This window comes from Trichoderma reesei, assembly GCF_000167675.1.
Source record: "Trichoderma reesei QM6a unplaced genomic scaffold TRIREscaffold_5, whole genome shotgun sequence".
Classification (NCBI taxonomy): domain Eukaryota; kingdom Fungi; phylum Ascomycota; class Sordariomycetes; order Hypocreales; family Hypocreaceae; genus Trichoderma; species Trichoderma reesei.
The window spans coordinates 393,115-415,644 of NW_006711152.1; the positions used below are offsets into that span (position 1 = coordinate 393,115).

Sequence of the window (22,530 nt, forward strand, 5' to 3'; positions counted from 1 at the left end):
CAGTTAGATATCCAACTCACCACACCTTGATTACATCACTCGTTTGTGATCCATCAGCCTCACAGCTTCTCCTTAGTCGTCTTCGCCTTCTGTTCTGCCGGAATAGCCACGCCGTCCTGATACCCGCTCGCCACATGCTTCCCCTCTGGACTCCATATCCGGCTCTCCATCATCCCCCTGCCCGCACACACTCTCGGATAGCAGACCTCCTGGATCCACCACCCATCGCCTTTCATAACTGCCTCATCAGCATTGACATGCACATAGAACGAATATGACAAGCTCGCCGCAGTCCCGAGATTGAAGCCCCAGCCGAGGGAGTTGGTCAGCATGATCAGCCCGTTGCGGTCCGCCTCAAAGGCGTGTGCCACAATGTGCGCGTTGGCATCGTCCTCAGGAATCGGCTTATGCAGTCGATAGAGAATTAGCTCACGCCGCTCGGGAACCGCCCTCTTTGCGTTGTAGGCCTTCATATCGACCTTGTACATGTCCAGTATGGGAAATCCTCCATGGCCGGCATTGGGGAACATTGCCGTGATGGCATCGACGTCGAGTTGCGGGCTAGGATCCCACTCGTCTGGTGCCCGCTGAGAGAGAATGTCGGCGTAGCGTTCCTGAGCTGATCCTTCCATCTGGTGATCTGCCGGTGATGGCGCGGGACGCTTGAACGTCGTGAGACAGGCGAAGCAGACGCTGCCCAGCGGCTGATCAGCATCCGACTCTGGAAAGGGGCCGGCAGGGACTCTAGATGGTGCTGTGGGCTGTCGTGCCTGAACCAGCTTGGTGGCGAATGAACGGGTTGAGTGGACGTTTGTGACTTGATAGATGAATGGGCGATCAATCGCGCCAGGCTTGGTGAAGACGCCTTGAATAGACTGCCGATGATCCAACCATCAGTTCAAATCATAAGCCCGTGAATGGTGACTGCAGACTCACATGAATGCCAAGTTTACCGTTTCCATTGCCACCGGCCTCCTTTTCATCCTCTTCCACGGCTCTCGCCGCTGCCAAAGGGGCCTGGGCATAGACGTGGCCCCCGAAAGCACCACGAGGAAAATCGTCCTTTGTCCTCTTCCAGGGTAACTCGTCGCCTGGCCTCCACGCTGGCGTACGGCTCATGAATCTCTTGCCGCCATCCTGAGAGCTGTTTTGCTTGTCGGGGAGCCGAGATAGCTTCAGAGCCTCGTAGAGATCATTGCGCCGGAACTCGGTGGGTGTGTCATTGCCGTTGGCGCCCATGTTTGACATTTACGCGACGCGTTCCAGTAATTTATTTTACTTGTGTTGCTGCCTGAACGTTTGTTCCGCTTCCTCTACCCGCCCGTTGACTTATTCGAATTGCATCGAGTGACTGGACGGTCGAGTTGGCCGGTGTAACAGAAGGGAGGCGTTGACATGCTGATATCACGTACATACAGGGACGAAGACGCTCAAGCTGGCATTGGACCTCGGCTCCGGACCCGCTAGCTGCATCCCCATATTGCCGGCTAAAACAGGTGCAGAGCATCCAATTGACGCTCGCCTCGCATGCTGCTGAGATTGATTGCCATTTTCAGTTACATGTATGGGGCATCTTTGATCTTGTGGGAAAGCAATTTACATGTACTCATCAGCTTTCCGATTTCACAATTACTTTGTCGTCTCTTTTCCCCATCAGACTCGGCAGGTGACAAGATGCTACATCATCTGAAGCCGACGAATACACACTTGCAGCAAACCAAAGATGAACCAACGACTCTCCAATCCTGTTATAGTGGGATTCATGTGAAATGACTTAGTAGACGCGCAGTAGAAAAGCGTCCATTGAATGCTCCTTTGTCTCCTCCTAAACTCTTACACGGAAGCGGCGTGATCTTCAGCCACTCCCGAGGCTTTTTAGCAAAGGCAAACCCTCCACAGGCGGGCACTACCTACCTTAAAGCTTTTGGTTGATGAGACATCAAGGTACTCTGAAGCAGCAGCAAAAATAAATCGAGTCGTCATCGTGCTTGATACGCGCATATAACTGCATTTGTCTCCTCAGCGCCTGCTGAGTGCCTGAAGTCGGGTTGCACGTTGATATTACAAAGACGCACACAGGGATCGATAGCTAAGGGCCATCCAATGCATTGCATCTCCACGCACTGGACCTCAGCATTGAGCCAGTATCGACACAAAGCTTATGTGAATGCTTTCTTTCTTCTTCTTCTTGCTAAACAGTGATTTTAATTTGCAACGGATTCCTTGTATAGGTAGGTAGGTCAATGATACCTATGTGGCTTGTAGATAAGGTAAAGTAAAGTGCAGTCCCATGCAGCTCGCCTCACGCAGCTTACCCTGTGATGTCACTCGGGCTTCAGACGCACCTGGCAACATGATGCACCAAAACACAAAACAAGCGACACCACCAGCAATTGTCGTCATCAAGCCATCACCCGATAAATCTCACCTCTATCAAATGAAAAAAATTTGATAGTCTCCAAGCTCACAATACCTGGAATTTGGAGATTCGGAAAAGGAAGAAAAACAAGCCCCCAATATTGAATTCCCAGTGACACCCGGTTGGACGCACCTGCCGTGTTTCAGCTCCAACGTCAAGCAAGCGTCATTGATTTGCATCATCTCACATACCTCACCTCCTCTCACCTCTTTACTCACCTAGGTACTTACTAAACTTACTTACTCCTACTCTATCTTCACCTCCCATCAACAACCCGAACCCACCTCATAAGCCATTTCATATACTCTCTCATCACACACCTTTGGCATCCATCCCCTTGAGACAGAATAAGAGAAACCACTACAATCAGCTACAATCTCGGAATCGCCACCATGTTTTCCTGGCTGACTCTCAGTCACGACAACGGCCGCCGCCGCCACGATGAAGAGCACCAGCCGCTGCTCCCGCAGTACAACGAGGCCACAGAGCGCCAAACCCGCCTCCACGAGAAGCTTCACACATATCAGATGCTGCGCGCCCTCTCCAACGGCTACATGCCCTCCAACGAACAGACCATCACGCATCTCCGCACGCTGCTCTCGGCAGACGTTCTCAATCCGCAGGCGCCTGGCCTGAGTCCCTCGGGTAGAGCCCTGGTCCGAACCACGCGCATGTGGATTAGCGAGCTCATCGACCTGCTCCAGGCCAAGAACTCCAACGATCAGATCCAGGACTTCCTGTGGTACCTGTCCAAGGCCCGCCTGCGCGTGGACGCCTCGGACATCCAGGCCAGAGCCAGCAGCAACAAGATGAAGGCAGACGTCATGGCCGCCATCGCCAGCGTCAAAACAGTGGGCTCGCTGCTTCTCACAAACTCCGACTTTCGCATCTTCCTTACAGATCTGTCTACCGTCTCCCGTGAAGTCTTTCGAGATACGGCATTCACGCTGAGTGACGTGGCCCAAGAGACAGCCAAGAGGATCGAGCCGCCAAAGGAGAAGCAACAGGCTCTCAAACATGCCAACGGAGATGCCCAGCCTGCCCCCTCGACCGAAGAGCTGCAGGAAGAGGTGACTCAGGTGGCTGAAGTTGTGGCAGACGGTGCCACCGATGTCCTTGGAGCTGCAGCTCGCAGCGCGCGGGATCACATCCAAGGCGAAGAGCAGGAGGCCCTGGCTTATCGCCTCAAGCAGGCCGTGCTCAAGCTTCGTAAACGACCAAATTACTCGGATTCCGTGTCCACCTTGTCCCTTCTCCTGAGGCGCTATCTCAAAGTCTACTCTCAGGCTGCTGCTCGTACGGCTGAGGTCGTGGAGGAAGACATTGACATCAACCCGGAAGCCGACGAAGCCCTCAGGAATTTTTGGCAGCTTGTCACGTCGTTTGGTGACAAGGACGCCTGGGACCAAGTGGAAAAGTCGTTTCAAGAGGTTGTGGAGGTTGGCCAGTCCGATCCTGCATTTGAAGAGCTCGTCAACCATGTCTCCAAGCTGGTGCAGGACATTCTCATGGATCCCGAGTTCTTCAGCAACGCGGAGAAGCGCTTCAACGAGATCCGCGCCAAGTCAAAAGAGCTCGCAACCGAGACGTCCATCCGGGACAAGCTCGACGAGCTGCTCGGCAGCCTCAGCGCGGCCCTGCGCTCCGTGAGCCAGGATACCGAAGTCAACCAACTCATTGCTAGCTCAAGCCGCATTGCACACCTGATATCGCCCAAGAATCAGTACATCAACCGGGAGATGACGTCGGACCTTGTCAACGTGTTTGTCCCCATGATTATCCAGGGCATTCAATATTTGCCAATTCCGCGCCTGGAAGTTTCGACCCCTGATGTGGATTTGCTGCTTGAGAATCTGATCCTGCAGCCTGGTCGAACAATCAACAACACCTCGTTCCTCCCCTACAGGCTCCAGGTCTCGACCCGGAATGACATTGACATTCGTAAGGCCCGCTTCCAAGTCTTGTCGACCGTAACATCGCTGGCCACGATCAAAATATCCGGGCTATCGATTGCGGCGGAAGATCTGGGATACTGGCTGCACCTGCACTCTGGCATCTTTAGGTTCATGGACGAGGGCCTAGCCAGCATCCATCTGGATGAGCGCGGTATTGACCTGATCCTGGACATTGAGATTGGCCGGGACAGATTGGAAAAGATTGTGACGCTCCGCAAGGCCAGCGTCCGCATCCACCACCTCAACTACACCCTCCGCCAGTCTAAGTTCTCCTTCTTTGCCTGGTTGTTCAAGCCCTTGGTCCGGCCCATCATCAAGAGGGCGCTGGAGAAGAGCATCGCCTCGTCCATCGAAGACGCACTCCACACCCTCAACCGCGAGCTGCTCTTTGCGCGCGAGAGGCTGCGCGCAACACGCATCGCCAGCCCCGAAGACCTCTGGACCTTCATCAAGGCCGTTGCCGCCCGGCTGGTGCCACGGCCGGACCCGGAGATTGCAGCCAGGATTGGCGTGCGGCCAGAAATCTTCCGCGACCGCTATACGCCGGGCAGCTTAGTCCAGCTGTGGGAGCGGGAGGCTCAAGATGCCAGTCAGAAAATCTACGAGTACGAGCGAGGAGGATGGCGCAATGACATCTTTGGTGTGCGGACGCGCCCAGCTTAGCCAGGTCCAGAACGAGGCCTGTCAGCCGGAGAGATTGGGGGGAAAGCTGCCGCCTGGCTTTTCGACTGGTCATATGGGCTCGTGGTGTATTACAGCATGCGGCGGGCTGTGGCTCGATTGTACTTGTACTGAGTAGGCATCCCGGCATGATGTGCGGTGCGAATATTGGCTGCCGGCTTGGTTCGGCAGAGCGAATGGGAGCAATGGCGCTGCCACCCAGACGCGGCCGGATATGGCGGGGGCCCTTTGTTAAGCCCGTCGAGACTTTGGTCTGCTTCTTTTTGCGATTTTGTTGCTGATCATCGTGGTCTCAGCGTCATGGTGATTCAGGCAGCGATCCCAGCTGTCGGGCTGTGACCAAGGCGGCACATGGCCAATCGAAATCTGGGGCAAGATGATCATGGTCTTTTGCACTTTGCAGCGCTTTGCTTCGGATCTGGGCAGGTAAGGTCAATGCAGCACTGAGCTGGCAGAACGCCGTCTCAGGTAACACAGCAGCAGAGTGGCTGGAAACAAGTCATTGGCCGAGCTGCTACACCGTCGACTCGATGCGTAGGGAAGCATTAATAGTTGGTATGAATGGTCGAGACACACAGATTGACGAGTGTGCGTGCGGATTCAAGTATGTTGTAGCACCAGGTGCTATTCCACGTCTCGCTCCCGTGACACGAAGAGCAGACAGCAGCTTTTGGTTCGTGGGATTTTCCCTCGGTGTGTTGACAAGAGAGAAGCACAATCAGCGAGCAGGATTTCGGGGGTTGGAGAACTCTGAAGGGTAGCAAAAGCAATGGGCAGCCCAAGCAGTCAACATGAGCTGTTTTGACAATGTCGACATCTGTCTACGCCTGTATGTGAATGCAGGAGAAGACGCTTTGGGAAGTCGGGCCAGTTGGGCGGACGAAGCCCGATTCGACAGCGAGAAAGTGATTTGTTCTTTTTGTCATCGTCTGGAGCGCTTTGGATGGACTGCAGAGGGGATGTGGTGTGGTGTGGCATTCGTGCGGAGAGACTAGCCAGGGTCTTGGGCTTTTCCGGGGGTGGATATTGGAGATCCAACGTGACCTGTCGATGGGGTTTGGCGACCCGATGATTGTTCGATCAGGATGCTTGTTTGGCTTGATTTGCTGCATGTCTGACGGATGGTTGAGTGAGTGAGTGGGTGAGTGAGTGGCTGGCTAATACTTGCTGAGCGTTGAGAGTGAGGGCTGCAGCTGCATGGCTTACTCTTGCAGCAAATCACGGCTGAAGATGAAACCGGGGCTTCTTTTTCTGCATGCACATACATAAGGGTGCATAAGGTCAGGCAAGTCAAACATGAAGGTAGTAGTATGGATGCTTTCATGCAGCTCGACCGAAACAGCAAAGAGGCAAAGCGCGGTCTGCGTACATGCTTGTATGGCATTCGCACGGCTGCATGCTTGTTGTATTGTCCCTTGACAGATGACATGTACGTTAGGCTATTGATACCAATGTCACATGAACCTCCAGTCGTACGAGGAGGCGTCCTGTAGGTATGTACGAGCGAGCCTATCAAGTACCAAGGGGCTTCCGGGGATGCTAGAGGAGAGGAATCCGATTTGACGAGTTGGGCCATGACGGTCATTATTGCTTGTGTCCTTGATTTCCTCTCCCCCTCGTGTTATTGTATACCTAAGAATTGTGGACTGAGTGTATCTGATAGTGATGACTCTGTCGGGAGTTGTGAAGTAATACTAGGTAGTAGCTAATGAGATATTAACCATTAGGACTGGCTACCTAGACATATGCTGTGGAGAAGAGCTGAATGGCAAAGAGCTGGCGACCCGAACCCTTGCCGCAAAACGAGGCGTCAAGTCCCATTATTGTTTGTTAAGCCTCAACTGTCCCGTCTACTACTAGGTAGTATTCCTGGCACAGGCGAGATGGGGACTGTCTCAGCTGGGACATGGACCAGGGTCTCGTCGTCGTCGTCGTCCGCCTCGAAGCAGGACTTGTGGGAGCACGAATGCTAAACATTTGCCCTTTACAATCCTCTTTTCTCTTTTCTCTTTTCTCCTATTCCCCCCCCCCCCTCTCTCTCCCCCTCTCTCTTCTGATTGCATTTGGTTATTCTACGCGCGTGGTCGAGCTGTGCTGATTGGATTCATGCATGAGACGTGCATCGTTAGGTACATTCATACCTTAGTTCGATGCGAAATGGAAGCCATTGACAGGTTCCGCGTGTCCTGCAACGCTGTGCCAAACATGCATTTTTACTATTATCCTCTGCATGTAGTAGTATTACAAGGCTGCTGCAAAGATTAGGCTTTGTAGGGGTCGGGCGCCTGAACGTGATGATGTCGTCCTGCAGTGGTCGGAACTCGGGGGTTGCTCTTGTGTGTGTCTGTGTCTGTGTGTATAATTCTGTTGCCTTGCCTTGCCGGCTCTTTTCTCTCACCACCCTTGTGCATGAAGTACATACAGCCTGAATGCTACGGTGACACCCAAAGAAAAACGGCAGCATCATGTAGGTCTCCTTCAAGACTACAGTAGCATCATCTACAAACAGACAACAACAGAAAGCCACCAGGTTCCTTAGATAATAGAATACTTCAAGAGCTGCCCGTCTCGTGATTACGTCCCCTTTCGCTCCCCTATGGCGTTGTCGACCAGGCACACGGATAGTCCGCTTAGCCTAAGGTATTCCTTGTTCACTTCATCTCTTCTCTCTATTATTGATACCCTGCAGATCCAGATCCTTGCAGAAAAAAAGAAAGGAAACAATTACAAGGCAGGGAAAAAGGAATATACTATGACCGTGCTTCCCCGGGCCGTGGCGCTGGCTAGAAGAGGAAATCCGCTGCTTTGGTGGGTGGGTGATGGATGTCACACACTCACTTACACACACACACACACACACACGCACACCTTCTTTGATGTGTTGGTCAGGCCAGGCCAGCTCCCAATCCCGCAATACCACCTCTTCCGTTGCAAGGCAGTCTTGCATTGCACCTATGCTAGTATGGCATTACGGGAAGCGAAACCCCCGTCATCCGTCGACTCTCGACTCGCTCCCGCGTCTCTGGGACGGTGGGATTGGATGCTCGGAGACTTTGCCTGCGAATAAGCCTGATGATGTCTCTCTGTCTTGCATCCGAGGAAGAGACAACAAGACGAAGCAGCAGAGAGAGAAGAAGAAGAGTAGAGGTGTGTAATGATATCGACCAGCATGGCACCCCCCCTTGTCGAGCTGGCTGCCCGTGGCGTGTGCAGATGGACAAATCAAGACTCTGGTGAAAAAGAAAACAACTTGCATCATGTTTCTTTTTTTACTTCTCATGTCTCTCTGTCCCGTGAAGAAATACTAGTGTTAGAGATCTAGTTCGTTTTGAGGCTTCGGTCGGTCCCGTCGATTCAAAGGTCCAGCGCCGGGCTCCCCGCTTTAATATCCTATGTATGAATGGGCTGCGGCGCCTTTTGCCGTCTGTAACCTCCATCTTCCGTCTTCTGTTGCTAATACCTTCCAGTTGTCTTGCACAAACCTCACTGGGGGAGCATCCATAGCAGCATCACCGACAGAAAAAACACCAGAGACTACAATAACACTCTCTTCTGCACTGCTTCAAGCCACAGAGTCCCGTCTAGAGCACACCTTCTACCGCTGCTGGTACAACGAACTCCTGCTCCATGCAATAAAAAGTGACAGCACAACAAACAGCGAAAGACAAGGGTTCACCAAAAAAAAGAGTGGCCTCTCTTCTTCATAACCACCCCCCTTCACCTTGATCTGTCCTTCACCTTGACCTTCAACAAGCCTCAGCAGACCCTTCACCGGTGAAAGCCGGGGGAAATCAAACAACAAGCAAGCAGCAACAACTCTCATCGCATGAAACCCGCCTTATACACCCATCTAAAGGACAAGGACACAACCAAGCAATGCAAATCTCACTCGAGCCCGTCCAAACGCTCAGATGCCATGATGCCCTCCTCGAAGCCGGCCCCATGGCGGTCGTCGTCCCAGGCCTGCACTCTCTCGGCGCAGCAGCAAGACCACGCCTCGCCAGCATGAGCAAGGCCCTGTCCAGACGCAAGAGCTCCGACTTCCTGCTCGAGGCGCCGCCTCACCGGCACCGTCTCAAGAAGAGCATCACCACCACCACCACCAAACGCAAACAACCTCCTCCTCCTCATATTCTTTCTTCTTCTCCTCCTCCTCCTCCCCTTCCTCTTGCTCCTCCTTCTACTGTCCTGTCCTCGTCCACGCCGAGGCAACGCCCCAAACCAGACATCATCATCAACAACAACATCAACACCAACAACCTCATCCAATTCGCCCTCCTGGACCGCACCAGCCTCCAAACAGCCTTCACCTTCCTCCTCCCCAACAGCCAAAAGGCAGCAGCAGCAGCAGCAGCAGCCCGTCGCGGCATCAAGCGCTGCCGCCTCGGCTCCGACGTCGAGGGCCCCAACACGGCCTCGGTCGGCCGCAAGAAGCGCCGCCTCCGCAGCCGCCTCATCACCAGCCCGCTCTCCCAGCCCTTTTCCCAGCCCGCCACGCACATCCTCAACCGCGAGGGCAGGCCCGTCGGCGACCGGCGCTTCGTCAAGATGGCCGTCATGCTCGACTCCAGCAGGCGCGCTGCGCATCTCCGCGCCACGGCGTATCTGCGCTACTCCGTCATGAACCGCATGCGCAAGCGGATGGGCCTTGCGCCGTATCACCATCAGGTAGAAGGGGAGCAGGGCGAAGGCGAGGGCAGCAACAGCAGCAATGGCTGTAGCAGCTGTAGCAGCTGTAGCAGCAGCAGTACGCTGCGGCAGGGCATCGATACGTTTGGCAGAGCGCCGTGGCAGCAGCCTCAAGCCGTGAAACCAAGTCACGAAGCGAAGCACAGCTTCCTCGAGGAGGCGCGCAGAGGCGCAACACCGCCAGCACCACAACCAGAAGAACCCATCGGGACACTGGCCAAGGCACCGGCATGCCGTCTATCCAAACCCATAGCCCTGCCGCTGCCTTCGGCCGATGCGGATGCCACGAATGACCGCCCCGCGGCCCGCATCGACTCGACCACATCTCCGGAGCCGAGGCCGCCGCTCGCGTGGATGTACGACGACGTCGAGGAGGACAGCTTCGCCCATCTTCATGCAGGCGACGAGCACCTGGATGATGACGATGATGACGACGACGGGGTGGGCGTGTATTGCAACTTTGATGCCATTTTTGCGGTCAGGGCCACGTCGCCGGATCCGCAGGTGACGACGCCCAAGGAGGATCACACATATGAAGAGTACATGGACGAGCTCGATGGCATTTCATGGAGAATTGGGTGAAGAATTGGGTGATTATCTTCTCCCTTGTTCATCCTTCTTCTTTTTTCTTCCTCCATTTTATTTGTCTAATCTCTTATTGTTCACTTGGGAAGACGGCTGGAATCAACAAGGCATCGACGCCCGGAAATCACTTGTAGGGGGCTTTCTGAAAATTACTGTATATTTATCTTGCATGGCTGGCGCACAAGCAAAACCTTGGGCTGTATGGGCTTTGAGAGGAGGGAAGGGTAGGAGGGCGTTTTATCTTGCTGGGTTGAGGGGGGGAAATGGCAGGGCTATGGGCGAATTTTGGCGGCGGAGGACCGGATTCCCTCCTGAAATTGTTCCTCAAAACATGGTTGTGTAATCTAGAGGAGTCTGTCTGTTCTTCATCATCTTCTAACTCCCCCACCGAAAATGCATATTGTGCTCGAAAGCGGCAATCGTCAGAGTCAGTTGCCGTTGGACGGCTTGCGGGTATACGTGTCTTCGGGGAGCTTCGACGCCCGGTCTTTGGCAATGTCGCACATGGCCTGATGTCCGCACGAGTTAGCTTCCAACCATCATCACAGACAAATAGCAGGTTGTTGAAGGTCAGCAGCCTGGAGTCATACCTGTGTTGCGGCAATGACTTCTCTGGAAAAGTCACTTCGCTCGATCCGCGCCCTCATGTCCTCCATGATCTCGGGCCGCGATCTGCCATTGACGTAGACGACGTATCTGAGCCCCGGGAACGCCTCCTCGTACTCCTTGTTGAGCGCGGCCAGCTCCTCCGCCTCGGCCTCGGAATCGTCCTGGAAGCCGGCCTGCTCGGCGACCGACTGCGGCGACTTGACGTTCTTGTCGCCCAGGCGCGGGTGGGAGCCGAGGACGGACAGCAGGACCGGGTTCGGCTCCGTCTCGGCGGATCGGGCGGCGAGCGACAGCAGCTTGATCTGGCAGGCGTCGATCAGGTCGGGGTAGGATCTGTAGACGGCCGTGCGGATCACCGGCAGGAGGGTTGCGTGGATGGCGGGACTGGGCTCGAACAGCAGGTCGAGGACCTCGGTCTGGGCTAGATCCGTGTACGAGTGAAGCGCGGCGATGGGAGGGAGACGCTCCAAAGGCATGATGCAGTGCGTGCGTGCGAGCGTGCGTGTGCGTGCCTCTAACAACAAGAAGAAGAGAGAAACAGATGTTGGGCTTGTCGTGCTTTGGGTGTTTGCGTGTTGTAAGAGATCGAGTTGTGTGCTGGAGTCCCGAGATGGTTTGGACGCACACACGGGGGGGGGAGGAGGAGGAGGAGGAGGATGGCTGGATAGTCTGGACGGGGATGGATGAAAACCGCGTCGTAGAAGCAACGGAATGCTGGAAACGATTGCGGGCGAGAAGCCAGGCGAAAGGAGTCCGAATGCACGACAAGCCCCGAACGATTCAATGCAGCGCAAACAAGAGAACAAACAAGCCGCGGGAGAAAAGGGAAACCTGAACAAGACTGAAAAGAATGGCTGGCTCGAGGAGAGGACGAGCTTCATCCCCTAAACTTAAGTTGCACTCCCCGCAATTCCAGCTCTTGTGCTGGAGCAGCTGCTTATCGGGGCCGTCCTTATCAGCTCGTGACGTGCAGGGGGGGAAACGCTGTACTGTGTGTAAGGTATGTACTGGAGCTGGTCTGTGCGCTGGAGCGGAAAATCTCGAGCGGGATCAAATGCTGGTTCGCGCCAACGGGCTTCCAGGCGCTTTCAGCTTGAGCTGCAGCCTCGTCTCGCGAGTTCTGGAACTGTTTGGACTTGTCACCACCTTATCATTCATTCCACAGCCATTGGAAGCGCAGCCGGGATCCAAATCAGTCGCCATGCTTTGCGGAAGTAAGTAATTGGCTGCTGCCAACTCTGGATGACGATAGCTTCTTCTCTTGTTTCTTTTGTCTCGTATGCTAACTCAACTTCAGTCTCCGGAGAAGCTCCTCAAGAGCCTGTCGCGTCCAAGAAGTCGGGTGAGTAGAGGCCAAAAGGGGGACCTACACAGACGGCAGAGCAGATTTGGCTGACTTTTTGACCCCAGGCATCGTCTACGAGAAGCGGCTGATAGAACAGTACATCAATGAGCACGGCACAGAACCCAACGGCGAGGCCCTCACCGTCGAGGACCTGCTGCCCATCAACACCTCTCGCATCCCGCGCCCGCGCCCCCCTACCCTGACGTCCATCCCCGCCCTGCTCGCCACCTTCCAGAACGAGTGGGATAACCTTGCGCTGGAGACATACAACCTGCGGGAGCAGCTGGCCCGGACAAGGGAGGAGCTCGCGACGGCGCTGTACCAGCACGATGCCGCCGTTCGCGTCATTGCGCGGTTGACCAAGGAGCGAGACGAGGCCAGAGACTCGCTGAGCAAGATTACCGTAACAGACGGCGCTGCCAACGGCGACGGCATGGTGGTGGACAGCGTCGAGGCGCTGCCGGAAGACCTGGCGGCGCAAGTGGATTCAGTACATCAGAGGTCAGCACACTCTCGCGCCTGTTCTTGGGCCATTGCCATATACTGACTTGACGTGCTCTGCAGCTTATCAAAGGGGCGCAAGAAGCGCTCCGTGCCCGAGGGCTGGGTCTCCAGCGACCAGGTGTCATCATTCGAGACGACGACGACAAACGCCCTGCCGGTTCCCCGGGCCACCGCTCTCGACGTGGAGGGCAGTTATGCGGTAGCGGGAGGATTGAACGGGGAGGCAGCCATCTACTCCGTCGAGGCCGACAACGTGGAGAGAACGATTCCGGTGGGCGAGCCCGTGACGGATACGCTCTGGGCTGGCTCCAAGGTCTTCTTCGCCACTAGCCAAGGCAACGTCAAGGTGTACGAGGCCGGTAACGAGGTTGGCACATTATCCGAGCACGCTGGGCCTGCCAGCGGCCTGAGCCTACACCCGTCCGGAGATTTGCTCGCCTCCGTGGGCACCGACAAGAGCATCGTGTTTTACCACCTGGAGACGATGAAGCGGGTCAGCCGGGCCTATGCCGATGCTTGTAAGTTTCTATGGCTCCTCTCGCAGCTGTGTGTTAGACCCTTTCGATTGACACTCGGCAGCTCTGACAACGTGCGCTTTCCACCCCGACGGACATCTTTTTGCCGCAGGCACAGTCACCGGCGACATCAAGCTGTACATGACCAAGAACCTTGAGCAGGCCGTTGTGTTCAAGCTGGGCGCCCCCGTGCAGGCCCTGGTCTTTTCCGAGAACGGCTTCATGCTGGCGGCCACGGCCAAGGGGCAGACGAGCGTCACCATTTTCGATCTGCGCAAAGAAGGCGACGCTGCCGTGTCCAAGGTGCTGGAGACTGGAGGGTCGGTGCAGTCACTGGCCTGGGACTACACCGGTCAGTTCCTGGCGACGGGAGGCGCCACGGGCATCACGGTGCAGCAGTACACCAAGTCGAGCAAGAAGTGGAGCGAGCCTCTGCGCAACTCGGTCGCAGCCGTCGCGGTTCGATGGGGCGAGTCGGGGCAGAAGCTGATTTCACTCAACGGGGAGGGAGTGGTGACGGTGTTGGGCGTCAAGGAGTGAGAGGAGATGATTTGAAGTTGGGCGGTGCGAGCCTTGGTTCTGGGATTGATGATTCCGTCTCTTAATGCTACTATACATATCTGTACCAAACGGCTGGGACACTGTTTGTTACACGAGGGGGTCTAGATTGCGTCACAATGGCTATATATTCAGGAATGGTCTCTCTGGATGACAGAGGCAAAAACTTTCAGGCAAATGGCACAAGCTGGTCTCTGTTGGTTACTCAAAGGTTGAAGGCAGTGAGAAGCATCTCGTCATCCATCAAAAATGCAGCCATTTCCCGTGATTGCCGGCTTCAAGGTGGGGGGGCCAAGGGAAGGACAAGGGAGGGCTGTAGGCCTTGTTCGGTTCATATGCCAACTGCCGGGTAGGGCAGCCTCACTGATGTCCAGATATTGGCTGTTGGATCAGGACACGGCAATATGAGATGATATAGACTTTAACAAGAAGTCATGATATCAGTTCTTTCAGCTGATCAGCTCGGCCAATTACACTGCAAAGCCAGCGGTTAGCAGTTCGCTATCCACGGCTCTAGTGGCGCTGCTTGCTGCCCTGATTTCCCATTCTAATCTCCGTCTTATTGGGGGTCTCTCTTCTTTTTTTTTTTTTTTTGTCCCGTCTCTTTCTCACTTCCGCCACTCTTTGTCAGCTGCCGAAAGCGATCCGAACCATCAATGACACTATGACCAGGGAAATGCGAGCCAAAGCCGGTGTGATTTTCGCACGGTAACCCGACGACGAAACAAAGTGCCGGGTCTTTTTTTGTTCATCTTTGCCTCACTTTGGTCTTTTGTCGACATACATATTACATACATACATAACGCTCAGGCTGATTCCTGTTTTTGGCACATTGAGCCGCGTAACGAGGAAACAAAAGCAGCAGCACTAATAACCAGCAGCTTTTCATCCCTGTTGCCAATCTGGTCTGCTGAGGGTCGGATATCGCCTCTCTCTCTCTCTCACACTCTGGACGTCTCCAAACGAGCCTTGACGCAGCACCACCTGAAGCCAAACGAAAAGCAGCCTCAACAAACAAACAGGACAACGACACGCTCAACCAACGGCTGAAGCCACCGAATCCCTCCCAGAAGCTACGCGAGCGACCCTCTCCCCCCAGCCCCGACGCCGTCCGAACCCCGTCCCAGGCAGCATCATCGCTATAACGACATCCCAGTCTCCATCTCAGCTGCCCTTGCGAAGCCAACGCCACCCTTACGCAACGGACGCAACGGTGAATTGCCCTCCGCACTCGCACGCAGTCGGGCCTCGAAACACCAATTCTGCACGCTTCAGCGATCCCGCAAGACTCGGGAAAAAAACCTCCAATTTTTCTCCTCTCGTCGCCTCTCTTTCGCCCTCTCTAGAACTCCGTCTCCCATCTCTGGCTTCCCAACAATAGCAGCAGCTGGGTAGAGAAAAAAACACCAACCGCGCCGCCATGTCGCGATCCGGGGACGAAGGGCTGGATCTGTCCAGCGACGACGACCTGATTGAGGTCCACTTCGAAGGCGAGGTCCATTTCCAGGGCAGCCAGGCCTCAGCGCCCAGCAGCCGCGGCCGCAGCATCTTCCACGACCTGCTGCATCCCCAGGGCGTCCCTCCACGGGACTCGACCATGGCGGGCTCCGTCAGCCTGCGGCCGAGTGCCAGCCACTCGCGACGGGCCCAGCCCGCCCAATCGTCGACAACCTCGCAGCCTCGCCTGCGCCACTCCTCCCACTCGCAGCAGCAGCAGCAGCAGCAGGCTTCTTCACAGCAGGCCTCGATGCTCCGCGCCTGGACGGGAGCCTCGCCAGAGGGCCATCCGCCGGCCACGACCTACATCGACCTGACAGAGGAGCCAGACTCGCCCGTCGAGCGGCGGAGGACGCAGGCGTCGGACCCCCAGGTAACGCTGCAGCAGGTGACCAATAACATTGCCGGGCGACACCCGCGGCGGACGAATTCACAGCGCATCTCGCCGCCGCAGCTCGCCAGGAGCGACAGCACCCTCGTCGGCGGCCAGTCCAGCTACATCGACCTGACGGTGGACGAGGACGAGCAGCAGCGCTCCGGCAGAGAGCACTGGCGCGCGCGCGCCCACCAGCGGCCACACCATCACCACCACCACCATCATCATCACCACACAAGACACAACAACGAAGACCACCTCGTTGCGCTGAGACTCATGGGCGGCAGCGGCCACCACCAGCTCGAGTCCGGCATCCGAGTCCTTGGTCGAACCCTGGCCGACATCCTCAACGGCAACTTCACCGCCAGCCTCAACTCGCCGCAAAACAGATTCCCCGCGGAACCAGAGCCGAGACCAAAGCCCCCGATGGAACCGATACCGTCTGCATCGGCGGGATTCACCCGCGACACCCGCGCAGCAGACGGCCAGAGCGAGGAGCTGGTCACGATATGTCCCGCCTGCAACGAGGAGCTAGCCTACGACCCGACGGAGTCGTCGACGCCGTCCAAGAAGAGGAAAAGGGCTGTGGGAGAGCACCATTTCTGGGCGCTCAAGTCGTGCGGTCACGTAAGTATTTGCTGACTCCTACATTTTTCTCTCTCTGCTGCTGCTGTCTAACTGAGATTTTTTTTTTGGGCCACAGGTCTACTGTGCCGAGTGCTTCGAAAACAGGAAACCGACCAAGACTGCGCCCGAGGGCGTCGGCTTTCGATATCCGCCGGGGAAGAGCAACGCGACGCCCAACGACATACTATGTGCCGTGGACGGATGCGGAACAAAGGTGGCTTCCAAGACGGAATGGGTGGGCATATTCCTTTGAAGAGCGTGGGCGTCGGGGGGTTGGGAAGAACCATGTTTTGGCATCTTGTCGTTGTGCCATCTCCTGTGCAGAGAGTATGGAAACTGGTTTCCAGGTCAAAAGTTGCTGCTCATAGAAAGAAGCGAACTTGAGACATTGGAAGGGGGGACGGAATTATAGGCATGGAAGTATCAGCGTCATGGAACGAGGAGCATATACGCCGGCTGTGCTTTTTTTTTTCTGCTTCTACCTTTTTACTTCTTTTATTTTGTTCAAGCACAGGCGGCAAGGATTGGCGTCTAGGATGACTTTTTCTTGGTCTGATTTAGCCGCGATACAAATGGTCAGGCGAAAACAAGGGAGACGACTTTGTTGACATTCTGCATTCGAGGCGTTGGGGAGGAGATAGGGTCTCTATTGTGTGTTTTTTGTTTGTTTGCTGTTTGCTTTCAAAGTGAGATATATATATCTGGTAGAGCTGGAAACGTCTATCCATAGGCTCGCTTTCAGGACGGACAGCGAGGCACGGAACAAGGGACATTGGCAAAGTAAACGGGCAAGGGAAAGGATATGGCAAAGGCAATGGAAGCGATAAAGACTAGGAAAGACTTTTTTTTTTTTTTTTTTTAAATGTATGTGAATCTTGTATAGATGGTTTTTCTTGTGTTGTCTGCTTTTGTGCTGGACTTGAGGTTTTTAAGGGACTGAATGGTGTTTGTGAACGATACCCTTTGGCATCTCTTTGTCGTACTACTATGCGTTTCTTTTCTCTCTCTCTCTTTTTTTTTTTCCCCTATGGGAGATATGTGCTGAGGGATGAGTTTTCGCTTCCCATACGGCACGATATGTAATATAACGAACGAAGCTGTATATATCCTCAGTTCTGTTTCCAGTGTTCCACATGACATGACATGAGCACAGGGCATCGGTTCCTGGTATATGTAACATAAAGTAAGGCAAGGTAGTACAAATACAAGCCGAGAGAGAGTGTTTGATCGGGAGCGGTTGTACAGGAACGATGCCGTCTAGGCACCCTGCAGCTAGCCGGTGCAAAAAGGAGAAGGGGAGGAAAGAGGCTAATGCAGCTTTTATGCATGGGAAAGAAATGAGATTGGGGGGTGTGTACCTGGTTTGGGCAGGTATTGTATACCTAGGTAGTCTGTGCTTGTTGGTTGACGAGGGTTCGGCTCTGAGGGGCTGAGATGTAAGTTGGTGGGAGATGCCGGGGATTGTGTGTGCTTCGACTGTTTGTAGTCTCTTGAAGAGATGTCGAGATTCGAGCAATGGATGGATCAAGGTAGAAATGTTCAGTTTAGGAGTCATTTAGCGATCCATGGACTGTTCGAATAAGGAAGGATATAATGAGAGCTGGCAACGCGCCATCAGAGCTGGTGATATGTGACTCTGAAAAGGAGCAGGCATTCATCTCTCCTCATCACAACTTGGAACTGTAAATCGTACAACATACATAAATTGATACTCTCAATAATTGTAAAATAGAAAGCAATATTCGCCATGTGATGCAAAAATCACTAATATCCCGCCAGTTTGCTATCAAAAGAGTCCCGTTTCGCCGTAGTAAATCAAGCCGTTCAGCCATGTTGTCCGCTGTATAATCCAAAGGGGGGTATATATCGTCTCTCGTAGCCATCTCTGCGGCCGTGTTATCGAACTCTGTGTGGTATGTACATTATAGGGAAAGCTCCGTCGCAAGCTCGTCCATCCAGCTTCCGCCAAACTCCGACTCCTGAGAAGCCATCAGGTCCTTAAACTCATCGAAATCAGGAGCGATTTTGTTCTCTTTGTTGAAAGTCTTGGTAGGCATAGTTTGGTCTTTAGAATAAAAGGGTCCGGTTTGTGTCTTGAGAGGGAGGGGCTTGTTTGTGTCTGACGTTGGAGGGAGCTGCTGTTGGGGAATCGTGACCACAGGTGAATCTTTCTTCGCTTCAGACGCAGGAGGCACTTTGGTAGGCAATGCCACATTTGCGCGTGTCTCAACAAGAGGCCTCCGCTGCGTAACCGCCCTGCTGGGTGCACGGTTTGCGTTCGGTATAAACGCTCTGCCCCTCGGAAACTGTGGTGACATCGCACTAACTGGCCTTGCCTGTCGAGGGGCTTGCGGTTTCTCATACGTCTCCGTCTTTGTAGACTCAGCCGATTTTGTTGGCTGATTGTCTGTTTGCCTCCCCCGAGCAAGGCGCTCTGCTTCTCTCCTCTTGGCTTCTTCAAATTCCAGGGCTTCCAACTCGGCGGCCCGCCGCCTCTCCTCCTCCTCCCGCTCAGCTGTTCGTCGACTGTGTAGCAAGGCGACAGCCATTCTTTCGTTTGTCCCCGAAGCAGTAAAGAAGGGCTTCGGCGTTCCAGGAGATGAAGACGTTGTCTCCACAGGCAGAGGCGAACTCTTCTTCGTGACAGCACTTGCGGCCTGAGGTGTAGGCGTGTAGCCTGATTTCGTATGTTGAGAGATGAATGTGGTCTCCTCCTCCTCCAATTCGGCTGCCTGCTGCGATGATGTGGGAAAGAAGTCGTCCATGTTATAGAGGATCTGCTGGGTGCTGAGAGGAGGTGCCTGCCGTCTCATTGCGACAGGTGAGCTGAGGGAGGGCGAGCGCTGCGGAGCTGGTATCGGTGGTGGTGGCATAAGACACGCCTGGCGGTTAGGAGGGCTCATCTCTTTAAGTCCAGCGGCGAGCCCGAGATGCGTTTCGTAATCTGCCGCTGTGCGAACCGATTTCTCTGGTTCATGGGGTAGTGGGTGCTTCAATGGCTTTTTCGGTAGCTGCTGTTGAGAGGTCAAGGCAACGTCCAGAGCCAGCATCTCCAGCTCCAGATCCTCCTCGTCGTCTGATATCAAGTCAAACTCTTGAATGGGTTCGGGGTTCTTCAATGAGACGGGAGAATCTGATGGCTGGAGTGTGGTCTCACCAACGAGGCCTTTCCCCTCTTTTCTCGGACTGGCATCCTGCCCTGCAGGGGAACCATACTCTGCGTCATCTACCCTGGGTCTTGCAATCACCGTATTGAATGATAGCTTGGAGATTTCGTCGTCCGACATGACCTCAAATCCCTCCAGTAAATCTTCTTCACCAATGGGCTCATTGTGTCGAGCAGTGACATCCTCAGCGGGAGGCTCTTCAAGCGCAGTGTCAAGCTTGGTGACAGGTTCAAGGGCAGCAACAGCCTCCAGTTCCTGGATAGCAGCAGACTTGTCCTTGTCCTCCACCTTCTTCTCAGAAACAGTCTTGTCATCGAGCTCGCCATCACCTTGCTCAGGCTCCTCGGCGATGCCCCCGAGGTCATGCCATGTTTCGCAGGTTCGCTTTGGGCTGGAAAGGTCGTCTTCCTCTGACTCCTCCGCTATCGGCAATACTGGCGCGCCGGAAACGTTTCGTCCTTGACAGTCCCTCTTGCTCCCCAAACCGTTCCCCCTCACAAACCGCGCAATGGTGTCTTGACTGGGCCGGACATTGACCAGGGGCAGGCCCTTCTTCTTCTTCTCCTCTCGCTCCGCCTGCTCCTTTGCTCGTTTCTTCTCCCTCAGCGCCTTTGCCTTGCTTGCGGCCTTTTCCTTCTCAAGCTCCCTTCTGATGCGCTCCTGCTCGGCCCTTTCCTGTCTTCGGAGCTCTGCCTTGGACACGCGCGGGACGCGATTGGCTTCTCGGTAGGCCTTGCGGACTTGCTTGGACGTCATGGGGCGGTTGTCGAGGGGCGTTCGCTCGGCCGGCCCCGGAGGCGGCACTACGGTAAATGTCCTCTGGACGCGCATCGTGGCACTTGCAACGGTTTCAGTGAGTGGACGAGCATTGCATGGCTTGGTGGTGATTGACGATGCTTTTCGTTGTTGCTTTTGGTTTGTTGTTGTCGCGGGGTAAGATTGAGGGAGAAACAGCGTGATACCCCCAAAGCTCTTGACGCGAGACCGATACGCTGTCACGTGATGGCAATAACACGATGACTTGACCTCACCTCCTCCTCTCTCTTCACGCCCTGCAAGAAATGTATCTAGTCAATTGACTGATGAGAACTTCAATTGCTTTTCCCATCAACATCCACTCTGATACTTTCATGAGTCGCAGAGAACATCATGCAGGGCACCCTCTCATACTGAGGTCCATGTATGCATAGATACCTAAGCTGCGACCAGCAGGTATGTGTGCTAATGGACGTTCTCAGCCAATCAGTATGTTGGGCAGAGCTCTTCTGGGATCAAGACCAACCATCGCCTCATAACACAGAACTCAAAATTGAGGCTCTGTATGCACCATCAGCCACGCACCCAATCTCGGATGTCAATGACAGCCTCAGGCAGCAATGCAAATGCATTCGGGAGCCCGCCGCTCCTGAAGAGCACAGCCCAACCTGCACAGCCTGGTTGCCTCGCGAGGCTTGCATACATACCCGAGTGGAAATGAGCCACTCATAGCTGACCACGACGTCTCCAGAGCTGCCTGATATGCAGCCTGATGAATAAGATGCCATAGCCATCGGAGGTCAATGGCACTTTGCACAGCAGCCAATGGAGGGCGGTATACCATGGCCTTGTTCCGTATATATGAGGATTGGAAGTCCCTCAAGTACAGTCTCACCGAACTGCCTCTTAACGCAAATCAGTCACTGTATTTCTTCTTAACCTCCGGTCGCAACTATTCCCCTTCACGTCGCCTGAATTCGCGAGGCCTCTACAAGCAGTCACTATGCGCGATGCTCAAGACGCAGCATCACACAGAAGCTCACTCACCTTCAGCAGCCCGTCAGAGGATGGGGACTCATCATTCTTTGGAGACTTACCAGAGGAATCGCCATTGTCCCTCGCGGCACGACGGGGAGATACAGAACGTGTGAAGCAGTTGCTTGAAGACCCTGATGTTGACCTCAACGCCGTCGACTATTGGAGCAGTACTCCACTCACCTACGCTGCGCGGAATTGCCATATCGACATAGTAAGGATGATGGTGAAGGATAAAAATAGAATCGACGCAAAAAACTACAAAAACGCTTTTTTCGCAGCCGCAGCGGCCGAAGAAGGGGTTGACAGCGTCCCCGTCCTGGAGTTGCTTTTTGCAACGTTCAATATCGACGTGAATGCAACCGACATGAACGAATCTACAGCGTTGCATCTAGCCACACAAAAACGCAATCGGGATGCTGTCGAGTTTCTGCTCAAGAAAAATGGGATCGACATCAATAAGAAAGACAAATCTGGCTCTACAGCACTCGACATAGGTCTGGCAAAGGGTGGCCGGCATGTGGTCGAGCTGCTGCTTCCCAGTGCATGGGATAAGAACCTCGAGAACTCAATTGAGGCGGCCGTTCGCAGCGGAAATGACGATCGCTTGCACTCTCTGTTAGCCAGTTGCTGTGCTTCAGTCAATGATCATTTGGAGCCGTTATCATGGGCCGCAATGCGTGGACAACTTAAGGTGTTGCAGATATTGCTCACGAGGAACGGCGCCAATGCAAACGCAAGGGATCGCAGTGAACGAACGGCGATCTCATGGGCTGCTCAAGCCGGACAAGCTGATGCCGTAGATTTGTTGCTGAAACACGGCGCTGATGCAAACCTACCGGATAGGTACGGAAGCACACCGCTCTGGTACGCATTAAGGGAAAATGAGGAGGAAATCGCGAAGAAACTGATACCTTTGGACACCAAGGCACTAGCAATGCTGGTAATTGAGAATAAGCCTGACTTGATCAAGGTTATCATGCGTTTGGGAACGGATCCTGACCACAAAGACGCAGACGGCCGAACTGCCTTGCACATAGCTGCGTATTTGGGGCGCTTAGACTGTGCAAAAACGCTCCTGTCCGCGGGGGCAGACATCAACGCCGTGGAGTACTCGGGAAAGACGCCACTCCAGGTTGTCCTATTCCACAGAAGGGCCGACTTCGCGCGAGAATTGTTGAAGAGAAGGGCAAGTACTACGGGCGTCATGCC

At 54.5% G+C, this 22,530-nt stretch overlaps 8 protein-coding genes across 8 annotated transcripts; 5 read left to right on the forward strand and 3 right to left on the reverse strand.

Annotated features, from left to right (window-relative positions):
• Window positions 1-59: 59 nt before the first annotated feature.
• On the reverse strand, window positions 60-1,239 carry TRIREDRAFT_59056 (uncharacterized protein; the record flags this gene model as incomplete). The annotated part of the gene is made up of 2 exons (XM_006963767.1): window positions 60-875; window positions 937-1,239. The coding sequence occupies 2 exons, from the start codon at window positions 1,237-1,239 to the stop codon at window positions 60-62; spliced, it is 1,119 nt and encodes a 372-aa protein (XP_006963829.1).
• A 1,572-nt stretch (window positions 1,240-2,811) lies between these two features.
• TRIREDRAFT_58244 (uncharacterized protein) lies at window positions 2,812-5,037 on the forward strand (the record flags this gene model as incomplete). The annotated part of the gene is made up of 1 exon (XM_006963588.1): window positions 2,812-5,037. The coding sequence occupies one exon, from the start codon at window positions 2,812-2,814 to the stop codon at window positions 5,035-5,037; it is 2,226 nt and encodes a 741-aa protein (XP_006963650.1).
• Window positions 5,038-8,997: 3,960 nt separating this feature from the next.
• Window positions 8,998-10,326, forward strand: TRIREDRAFT_105349 (uncharacterized protein; the record flags this gene model as incomplete). Its single annotated transcript, XM_006963589.1, has 1 exon — window positions 8,998-10,326. One exon carries the CDS (start codon window positions 8,998-9,000, stop codon window positions 10,324-10,326), a length of 1,329 nt encoding a protein of 442 aa, XP_006963651.1.
• Window positions 10,327-10,757: 431 nt separating this feature from the next.
• Window positions 10,758-11,414, reverse strand: TRIREDRAFT_58489 (uncharacterized protein; the record flags this gene model as incomplete). Its single annotated transcript, XM_006963768.1, has 2 exons — window positions 10,758-10,838; window positions 10,920-11,414. 2 exons carry the CDS (start codon window positions 11,412-11,414, stop codon window positions 10,758-10,760), a joined length of 576 nt encoding a protein of 191 aa, XP_006963830.1.
• A 1-nt stretch (window position 11,415) lies between these two features.
• TRIREDRAFT_105351 (uncharacterized protein) lies at window positions 11,416-13,842 on the forward strand (the record flags this gene model as incomplete). The annotated part of the gene is made up of 5 exons (XM_006963590.1): window positions 11,416-11,428; window positions 12,236-12,280; window positions 12,349-12,784; window positions 12,848-13,305; window positions 13,367-13,842. The coding sequence occupies 5 exons, from the start codon at window positions 11,416-11,418 to the stop codon at window positions 13,840-13,842; spliced, it is 1,428 nt and encodes a 475-aa protein (XP_006963652.1).
• A 671-nt stretch (window positions 13,843-14,513) lies between these two features.
• TRIREDRAFT_120917 (uncharacterized protein) lies at window positions 14,514-16,613 on the forward strand (the record flags this gene model as incomplete). Its single annotated transcript, XM_006963591.1, has 2 exons — window positions 14,514-16,360; window positions 16,437-16,613. The coding sequence occupies exons 1-2, from the start codon at window positions 15,281-15,283 to the stop codon at window positions 16,611-16,613; spliced, it is 1,257 nt and encodes a 418-aa protein (XP_006963653.1). The 5' UTR covers window positions 14,514-15,280.
• A 1,669-nt stretch (window positions 16,614-18,282) lies between these two features.
• Window positions 18,283-20,551, reverse strand: TRIREDRAFT_120918 (uncharacterized protein; the record flags this gene model as incomplete). Its single annotated transcript, XM_006963769.1, has 1 exon — window positions 18,283-20,551. The coding sequence occupies exon 1, from the start codon at window positions 20,356-20,358 to the stop codon at window positions 18,283-18,285; it is 2,076 nt and encodes a 691-aa protein (XP_006963831.1). The 5' UTR covers window positions 20,359-20,551.
• An 837-nt stretch (window positions 20,552-21,388) lies between these two features.
• On the forward strand, window positions 21,389-22,231 carry TRIREDRAFT_42267 (uncharacterized protein; the record flags this gene model as incomplete). The annotated part of the gene is made up of 2 exons (XM_006963506.1): window positions 21,389-21,544; window positions 22,022-22,231. Coding segments are annotated over 2 exons (366 nt in total), but the record flags the coding sequence as incomplete, so codon positions are not given.
• Window positions 22,232-22,530: the final 299 nt, after the last annotated feature.